The sequence below is a fragment of the Penaeus monodon genome, chromosome 14, assembly GCF_015228065.2.
Source record: "Penaeus monodon isolate SGIC_2016 chromosome 14, NSTDA_Pmon_1, whole genome shotgun sequence".
Lineage (NCBI taxonomy): Eukaryota > Metazoa > Arthropoda > Malacostraca > Decapoda > Penaeidae > Penaeus > Penaeus monodon.
Window position 1 is genome coordinate 7,550,087 of NC_051399.1, and position 10,000 is coordinate 7,560,086.

Here is a 10,000-nt window from a genome sequence, read left to right on the forward strand (position 1 = left end):
CTTTTTTCCCCTTCTTTTTCCCTTTTTTCTTTTTTTTTTTTTTTTCTTTCTGTTTCCCCTTTCCTCTTTTTCCTTTTTTCCTGTTTTCTCTTTTCTCTCTCTTTTTTTTTCCCACCTTTTCTTTTATTTCCTCCTTTCCCTTCTTTCTCCTTCCCCCCTCTCTCTCTCTCTTTCCTCCTCTCCTCTCTCTCTCTCTCTCCTCTTCTTCTCTCCTCTCTCTCTCTTCTCCTCCCCCCCCTTTTCCCCCTCTCTTCTCTCTCTCTCTCTCCCTCCCCCTTTTCTCTTCTCTCTCTCTCTCTCTTCTTCCCCCTCTCCTCTCTTTTTCTCCCCTCTCTCCTCTCTCTCTCCACTTCTCTCTTCTTCCTCTCCTCTCTCTTCTCTCTCTCCCCCTCTTCTCTTCTCTCCCCCCCTCTCCTCTCTTCTCTCTCCCTCTCTATCTCCTCTTCCCCTCTCTTCCCCTCTCTCTCTTCTCCTCCCCCTCTCTTCTTCCCCCCTTTCTCTCCCCCCTTTCCCCCTCCCCCTCCTCCCCTTCCCTCCCCTCCCTTTCTCTCCCTCCCCCTCTCTCCCCTTCCTCCCTCCCTGCCCCCCTTCCCTTTTCCCTCTCTCTCTCCTCTCTCTCTCCCCTCCCTCTCTCTCTCTCTCTCTCTCTCTCTCTCCTCTCCTCCCTCTCTCTCTCCTCTCTCTCTTTCTCTTTCTCTTTCTCTTTTTCTCTCTCTCCTCTTCTTTTCCCCTCCTCTCTCCCCTTTTTTCCCTCCTCTCCTCTCTTTCCTCCTCCTCTCTCTCTCCCCTCTCCCCCTCCCCTCTTCCCTCTCCCCCTCCCCTCCCCTCTCCCTCCTCCCTTCTCCTCCCTCTCCTCCTCCCCTCTCTCTCCTCTCTCTCTCTCTTTCCTCTTTTTTTCTTTCTCTTTTTCTTTCTTTTCCTCTCTCTCTCCTCTCTTCTCTCTCTCTCCTCTCTCTTCTCTCTCTCTCTCTTCTCTCTCTCTCTCTCCTCTCCTCTTCTCTCTCTCTCTCTCCTTTCCCCCCCTCTCTCTCTCTCTCTCTCCCCTCTCCCCCTCCCTCTCTCTCTCTTCCCCCCCTTTTCCCTTCTCCCCCTCCTCCCCCTCACCCCCTTCCCCCCCCCTTCCCCCCTCCCTTTCTCTCTCTCTCTCTCTCTCTCTCTCTCCCCCTCTCTTCCCTCTCTCTCTCTCTTCTCTCTCTCTCCTCTCCTCTCTTTCCCCCCCCTCTCTCTCTTTTTCTCCCTCCTCCTCTCTCCTCTCCCTCTTCTTTCCCCTTTTCCCCCCTTTTTCTCTCTTTTCTCTCTCTCTTTCCCTCTTCCTTTCTCTCTCTTTCCCCTCTCTCTCCTCTCTTCCTCCCCTCTCTCTTTCCTCTCTCTCTCTCTTTTCTCACTCTCTTCTCTCTCTCTCTCTCTCTCTCACTCTCTCCCCTCTTCTCTCCTCTCTCTCTCTCTCTCTCTCTCTCCCTTTTCTCTCTTCTCTCTCTCTCTCTTCTCTCTCTCTCTCTCTCTCACCCTCTCTCTTCCTCTCTCTCTCTCTCCTCTTTCTCCTCTCTCCTTCTCCTCCTCTCTCTCTCTCTCTCTTCTCTCTCCCTCTCTCTCTCTCTCTCCCTCTCTCTTCTCTCTCTCTTCTCTCTCTTCTCTCTCCCCTTCTCTTCCCCCCCCCCCCCCCCCCCCCCCCCCGCCCTCCGCCCCTCCCCTCCCCCCCCCCCTCTTCTCTCTCTCTCCCCCTTCTCTCTCTCCTCTCCTCTCTCTCTCTCTTTTTCCTCTCCTCTCCCTCTCTTCCTCTCTCTCTCTCTCTCTCTCTCTCCTCCTTTTCTCTCTCTTTTTTTCCTCTCTGTCCTCTCTCTCTCTCCTCTCTCTCTCTCCCCCCTCCTCTCTTCCTCTGTCCCTCCTCTCTTCCTCTTCTCTCTCTCTCTTCCCTCTCTCTCTCTCTCTCTCTTCTCCCCTCTCTCTCTCTCTCTCTTCTCTTCTCTCTCTCCCCCTTCCTCTCTCTCTCTCTCTTTTTTTTTTTTTTATTTTTTTTTAAATTTTAATTTTTTTTTTTTTTTTTGTTTTTAAAAAAGTTTTAACTCTCTTTTCCTTTCTTATTTTCCCTTTTTTTTTTTTTTTTTTTTTTTTAAATTTTTTTTTTATTTAATTATAAAATTTATATTATTATATATATATATAAAAATTTTTAATATATATTATATAAAATATATATTTTTTAATTTATCTTTCTAATACCTTTTTATGAAATTATACATACATAATATATACACCATATTAATTTTTTTTAATATTGATATATATGTTTTTATAATATCTTTTAATTTATATATTTTTAATATATTATAAATATATTATTTTTTTAAAATATAAATATTATATTTATAATATATCATTTAAAAAAATTAAATTTATTGTTTAATGGAAGTAAAATAAAAAAATCTAAAGAAACCAAAAAAACACCAATATAAAATATTTTTTCATGGTTAATAAAAAGAAATCGTAAGATATTTTAGTAAATTTAACCCCCTTAAATAATACCGTTTATTATTATATATATATATATATATTTATATTTAAAAATAATATTTTATAATATATATTTAAAATTTAAAAAAAAAATTAAAATATATATTTTTTATTCTTAAAAAATATTATATTATAATTAATATTAAAAAAATATTATATTATATATTAAATATTATATATATTATATATACTAATATTAAATTTTTTTATTTAATATATTATTAATATATATATATATATATATTTATATAAAAAATATTATATATATAATATTTTATATTTTTATTTATTTTTTTTTAATTATATATATATTAATATATATATTATATATATATATTTTATATATATTATTTAATATATAATATTAAAAATTTTTTTTTTATATAAAATTTTTTTATTTTTTATTTTAATATTTCTAAATTTATATATATTATAAAATTATATAATATATTTTTATTTATATTTAATAATATTATAATAAAAATTGTATTTATATGTTTTGTTTGTTATGTTTGTTTGGTATTTTTTTGTTATTGTTTGTTTTTATTTTATTTTTTATTTTTTTATTTTTATTATATTTTATTTTTGTGGTGTGTGGTGTGGTGTGTGTTGTGTGTGTGTGTGTGTGTGGTGTGGTCTTTATTATTTTTAAAAATATTTATATTTATATAATATTATATATTTATATTTCTATAATATTTTATTTTATATATTATAATATAATTTTTATATTTCCATAAAATTTATATATTTTATTATTATTTTTTTTTAATATATATTTTTTTACATTTATTTTAATTAATATTATTTTAATATATTATATTTATTTATTTACATATATCTATATAATATCAAATTTTATATATTTTAAAATTTATTTATTTTTTTTTTCCCCTTTTATTCTTAATAATTTTATTATATATTTATTATATTATTATATATAAAATTATATAAAAATATATAACATGCATACTACATATATTGTGGTGTTCGTTTGTTTGTTTGTAGTTTTTAATGATAAAGATAAAAATTTATATATATATAAAATTTTATATTTAAAATTTTTTAAATATATGTATATACATAATTTATTATCAAAACCCCCTATGTGGTGTGTGTGTGTGTTGGGGTTTTTTGGGGTGTGTTTTGTGTTTTTGTGTGTGTGTTTTGTTTGTGTGTGTTTTTGTGTGTTGGTTTTTGTTTGTGTGTTTTGTGTGTTGTGTTTTTGTGTGGGGTTTTTGGGGTTTTTGTGTTTTGGGTGTGTTTTTGGGGTTTTTGGTGTGTTTTTGTGTGTGTGTGTTTTGTGTGTGTGTGTGTGTTTTGTGTGTGTGTATGTGTGTGTGGGTGTGGGTGTTTTAATTTTTTTTTCTCATTTTTATTTTTTTTTTATTCATAGGATCAATAGATTTATTGAATCTAAGCACTGAATGTTTGATATGAAATGAGTTATCCAGTTGTAAAAATAAGTTGAAAATGCTGTTAGTTTGTGTGTTATGGTGTAAGCAGTTTGTTTTTCATTCATGAAAAGGATTTATAAAAGCGGGAACTCCAAATATTGTCGACCTTTTTCACTATTCTCTCCCTTATTGTTGTATTTAGACTATATCTTGCATGCCTTATTTTTCTTTTCTGTCATTAGTATTAAATCTCTTTTAGTAAGTGTGGTGTTATTGACATTTTTGGCCAAAAGTTTGGGTAGATACTATCCATAGAGGATTTGTTTCTATATATTTTTTAATTTATTGTAGCTTAAAAAACAAATGAAAAGCAAGCCATTGGTGTTGCAATGTAAAGAATTTTTTTGTACATTTTTGGGACAATTTAAAGAATAAAAAAACAGGACTGTCAGACTTCTTCTTACTTTGAGAAAAATTTTAAAAATAAATTTTTTTTAAATGATGAAAAATTTGCACCCGTTATTTCTAAATTTTCTTTTTTTGTTTAAATTTCATCCCCCCTAAAAGCAGCTAGCCCACCACCATGTCTTCAATACCTCCCGAACCCACCAAAGCTGAGATTGACCAGCTCCGGACTGCAGCTCTGGAGAAGATTGAAAACGGAAGGGGGCAACTTCGACCCCATAGATGTAAAGAGGATCAAGACAGATGACAAGTACATCCGCCGCTTCCTGATGCACCACGACAATGACCAGAAATTGTCGCTGGAAATGGTCATGGACACTCTGAAGTGGAGGCAGGAGATGCAGTGCAATAGTAAGGAACCAGGACCTTATGCTGGTGTACTCATGTTCAAGGCTTTGGGTGATAGATTGATTAATATGCATTCTGGGAGTTCATTTACATAATTTTATTCCAGTTTAGTTTATTGCATTGGGATTAATTAATTTTTTTTACTCATGAATTATTATATATTATTATCACTTCTTGATTTTACTGGAGGAGCAAGATCAGTAGAATCCACTTTAGAATTGAAATACCATCAGAAATAGTCATATTTTTCAATGGCATCACATCTATTTGTTTGATTCAAGTACTTTCTTTCTTTCTTTCTTTTTTTTTTTTTTTTTTTTTTTTTTTTTTTTTTTTTTTTTTTTTTTTTTTTTTTTTTTTTTTTTTTTTTTAATAGCCATCGTAAAAGAGAGCATACAAGCAGACTTCTTCGACAAAGGGGCAATGTACATACACAACAGAGACAAGGATGGTTGCAAGATGCTGGTGTTTGCCGTGCGTTTCCATCAGAAGGGAGTCTTAGACATGGACCAACTAAAGAAATTTTTGATTTATTGGCTGGAGAGATTAGAGAGGTGAGTAAGAGACAAACTACTTGCTGTAAGAATTTGGAAAAAAGAAGAAAGATCAATTTAAATATTAGGAATTAAGGGTTCAGACTTTCTAGATGAATAGGTATTTACATTGCTTGCTTGCTTTATATGTGAAAAAGAATGATGACTATCATGATGTCATGTCATTCTACAGGACATAAGCATGGCAGCCTTAACCCATTGACTGCGGATTTATATAGTGTCCACTGTAGTTGTTAGTGAATGTTATTCCACACAGATGGCTCCACAAGTGCCCAGCTGCCAAGAAGGCAATTAGTGGGCCGTAGTGACTACACCTGATTCCCCCCCCCCCCCTTTTTTTTTTTTTTTTTTTCTTTTTTTTTTTTTTTTTTTTTTTCTTTCTTTTTTTTTTCTTTCTTTCTTTTTTTCTTTCTTTTTTTCTTCTTTCCTTCCTTCCTTCCTTTATTAATGTTGATACTGTTATTATTGTTACTGACAGTAGGATTATTTTAATGTTATTAACATTCTAATAACAATAAAGATAATAAAAAATCAATCAAGGAAAAGGGTAAACTGATGAGATGGGTGGGACTAATAATTAATATCTTGGTGACTAAGTGCTTGTGGAGCTATCTATTGTAAACACATTTAATAAACTAATAGTACAGGGAGCATAGCATGAATTTTTGCATTTGGTATCTTCAGAGACAAAAGCAAATGTTTTTTAAAAATTTCTCATTGATCATGGAGTATCATTAAATGATGTATATGACGTCAAGTAAAATAAATTTTCAGTAATTTTTATCACATTATTTCAGAAAAGTTTTATGTTTTCAGTAAGTTGATAGCTTTTGGTGGTAGCTAATATAAAACACATTATACTTCTATTAGTCCCAAGTAAATCCAGCTGATTTTGGATTTTCTGTAAATAAACAGACACAAAATCAGTGATATAACCTTTTAACCTGATAACTACAAAATAAAAAATTTGTTGGTAGTCATTAATGCTGGGTTATTGGCACGCATTGGCAGTTTCTCCCATTTGTACCTGGATTGTTCAGTGCTTCAAGCAAAATTTTAAGTGCCTAGCTCGTAGCTTTAACAAAATTTTGAAATATATGAAGGCTTCCCTTCACTGTATGTGCCTGTATTTATTAGCAACACTACAGAAAAAGACAAGCTCATTCTGATAAGCTGATGGTAATTATGCAGTGCCATCTGCTGCTTGGTCCACCACAGCCATTACATGATCTCATGCCATCTGCATTTGTAGGGTTATAGATTTGACATGCTTATATTGCTCTGATTTCTTTCCCAAACCCAATGAAGATGGAAGCTTCATGCACCAAACTGGACCTGCACCAGGTTGAGACAAAAATCGGAAGCATAGGAACATAATTTTTATAATGTTGGCTGCAACATACATACTTGGCCAGTGAGTGAGGCTTTCTTTGGAGGCTTTATCTCCTAAAGCACTAGTAATGTTCAAAGATGTGCTTAAGAATGTACTCTACATGTGTGATATGGGTATACATGCCACCCTGAAAGGAGTTCAGTTATCCCATAACATGTAAATATGTGCTGTTTGTCAGCAAGGGTTTAACTGAAAGATTTTTACACAGTATGTATTAACAGACAGAGCCAATGCTGTGATGTAATCATAGCTATTTATAAAACAGAGCCTGCTTCATGGAGTACTTGTTACAGGCCAGGAATATTTTGACTTTTTTCATGTATTGTTTCTCTGTGGTTTACGACTGTCTTTTGTTAATTTCATTGCTCTTGATGAACATAATAAACATGCAAAAGATAAAAAAAGGCATTGTAACACCTTTAACCCATTAGATCTGGATACTTCCCTGCTATCATGTGGCCCAAAATACGGCCACTAGGCTTACGTGGAACGGCCATTCTGACAGGTGTTCAGCACATGAATACTCGTGTGCAGTGACAAGACTCCATGCCTTCCCTTTACAAAGTTATTTTCTCTTTTTCTGCATAAGCATTTTTAGTTTGTTTGCCATTTTCTAATGTCTATATTAGTCATTTGATTTGCTTTACCCATATTTTTTTTTTTTTTTCTTTCTTTCTTTCTTTCTTTCTTTCTTTCTTTCTTTTCTTTTTACGGTAGGTTCATGTTTGAGCTGGTGTGATCACAGCATGATACTTAATTGTAGTTTTCATGTTGTGATGCTCTTGGAGTGAGTACGTGGTAGGGTCCCCAGTTCCTTTCCACGGAGAGTGCCGGTGTTACCTTTTAGGTAATCTTTCTCTATATTTATACGGGTTTGGGACTTGGGCTGGCTTTCCCACCCAGTGGCTAGGTAGGCAATCGAGGTGAAGTTTCTTGCCCATTGGAACAACACCCTGGCTGGTGACTCGAACCCTCGAACTCAGATTACTGTCATGACAGTCTCGAGTCTGATGCTTTAACCACTCGGCCACCACGGCCCTACCCAGATGGTAATAGACTCTTTTTCTTGCATAGAATAATTTCTCTAAGAATCATTTCCAGTCATGACGGGCATGAATAGGATCCTGACCATGGAAATAGTGTTCTACCTAATGCTGGCACTCTTCCAGCCATGTCACCTGCCCATCAACGCAAAATTCATCATGATGTGATGGCATGATTTATGTCTCATGTAGACATAAATCTTGTTGAATACCACAAAATACATGTTGGGAATGATTCCTCCTATGTATATGAAAATTTTAAGCCCATGTTTGAAAATTGCTTTTTTTAACCAAAAGTGTTGTACTCCCTCAACTGATGAAATATGGCATTGATGTCCCAAGGTATGAAAGTCCCAAGGTATGAAAGATATAAGCTGTACAACAGAATAGTGTAGAAATTATCCATGTTGTAGGTATTCAAATTAGAAAAATATGAGTTAAAATAATTTGTGAATCATCCTATGCCAATTATACATGCTTTTCTTTTCTTGTTGGTTACTTGATGTTCTGTACTTTGTCATCATTTAGAGAATAAATAGAGGGAGAGGATTTTGAAAGAGTTTATTGTGACCAGTGTATGGGGAAAAAGTGTAAATTAGAATGAATCCTTCCACAATTCAAGAGATGTAATTAACATTTCAATATAACTTTGGATTTATTTACTTGTAATTTATTTATTATTATTTATGTATATATATATATTTTTTTTCCATTCAAGACTTTGGGATTATGTGGCATCCTTTTACTCGGGTCTTTTGCATATACAGGCGTAGGATCCTTATCTTCTAAAGGAATTATTTACTTTTCTTTTGTTCTTTCTTCCTTTCTTTTGGAGGCTTCACTTTGTATTGACAGTACCAGACAAAAAAAACAAGAATACAAGGTTTAAATACTCATGCAGTATAAGTTAGACAAAAGAACTTTGCCTTTAAGAATTCTAGCCATCATTGTGTAATGAATGAGTGAAATCAGTTCCAGATTTTTTTTTTTTTTTTTGTTTATGTGTGTGTGTGTGTGTGTGTGTGTGTGTGTGTGTGTGTGTGTGTGTGTGTGTGTGTGTGTGTGTGTGTGTGTGTGCGCGCGTGCGTGTGTGCGTGCGTGCGGGTGTGTGTTTTAAACTAAAAACTATATTCTCATTAATTTTTATATCTTGCTTGGACCATTCAACTAATGTGTATCAGTTGCTTTTAAGTATTGTAAATATGGTGTGTCATAGTTATCAGGTTTAATATTATGCAATATTTATTATAACAGCTGGCTTGTAAGCACACGCTCTCTCCCATTCATTCACTTGATTACCCACTTCATTTATTAATTCACAGAGACACTCTCAGTCTTTCACAAACTCATACAGATTCACATTTTCAGATAAGCCTTCTGTACAAATTCTTGCTGATTTTGCTGTTCCTTTTACACTTATTCTTCAAAATTCTCTTTCAGGGAAGAGGGAGGCGAATGGATAACGGTGTTCTTCGACATGTGTGATACGGGGATGAAGAACATGGACATGGAGTTTATCCAGTACATGATCAACCTGTTCAAGAATTATTACCCGTGGTTCCTTAACTATATCATTGTGTTTGAAATGCCATGGCTGCTAAGTGGTCAGTATCTCTTTATTTATTAGTATCATTTTTTATTTTTGGCATTTCCTCTACATTGTTTCATAGACTTTTCTTTGTTCTTTTGCTGTTCTAGTTAGGGTAAGAGTTATGATTATTTTATTCCTTGTATTTCTAGAATGGAATATTTCCATAGTTGTTTAAACCATAGGAATAGGAATATTTAGATGTAGGAAGGTATGATACCACCACCATTATGCAATGTTATTTGGCTAGCATTAGAACTTTTTATATAGGTGAGATATTTTTTTTTTTTATAGAGAGGTTAAGTAGCTAAAACAGTAAGTGAGAATTAATAGAATCCTTTTTGCATGTTAAAAGTTTGAGATGATAGAATGGTAGTCAGAAAGTAGTTTAAGGAAGGATGGCAATGTAATGTTTGAAGATTATGAAAAGAAGATTACCTTTTGAAACTTAATTGATGATTTTTAAATATTTCTTGGCCAGCATAGTATGAGAATAAAGTTATATTTGGGTTATCCCTTTTTTTTTTAATAGTTGAGTTGTAATTATAATCATCAGTCTCACTAGTATGGTACAGTTATTATTGCTTTTGTTTTTATTCAAACTCGCAAATAACGACTACAGAAATATGAAAGAACATTTTCACTTCAATAATACTTTTGACTTTTAGGTATAGTGACTTCTTTTGTTTTTTGTTTGAAGT

At 33.9% G+C, this 10,000-nt stretch overlaps 1 protein-coding gene across 1 annotated transcript in view; it reads left to right on the forward strand.

Annotated features, from left to right (window-relative positions):
- LOC119580834 (motile sperm domain-containing protein 2-like) overlaps positions 1-10,000 on the forward strand; it is a 22,586-nt gene that overhangs the window by 1,496 nt on the left and 11,090 nt on the right. Inside the window, exons 2-4 of the mRNA XM_037928987.1 lie at positions 4,466-4,724; positions 5,098-5,275; positions 9,152-9,315. Coding sequence (XP_037784915.1) covers positions 4,466-4,724; positions 5,098-5,275; positions 9,152-9,315 — 601 coding nt within the window. The remainder of the gene's footprint in view (positions 1-4,465; positions 4,725-5,097; positions 5,276-9,151; positions 9,316-10,000) is intronic.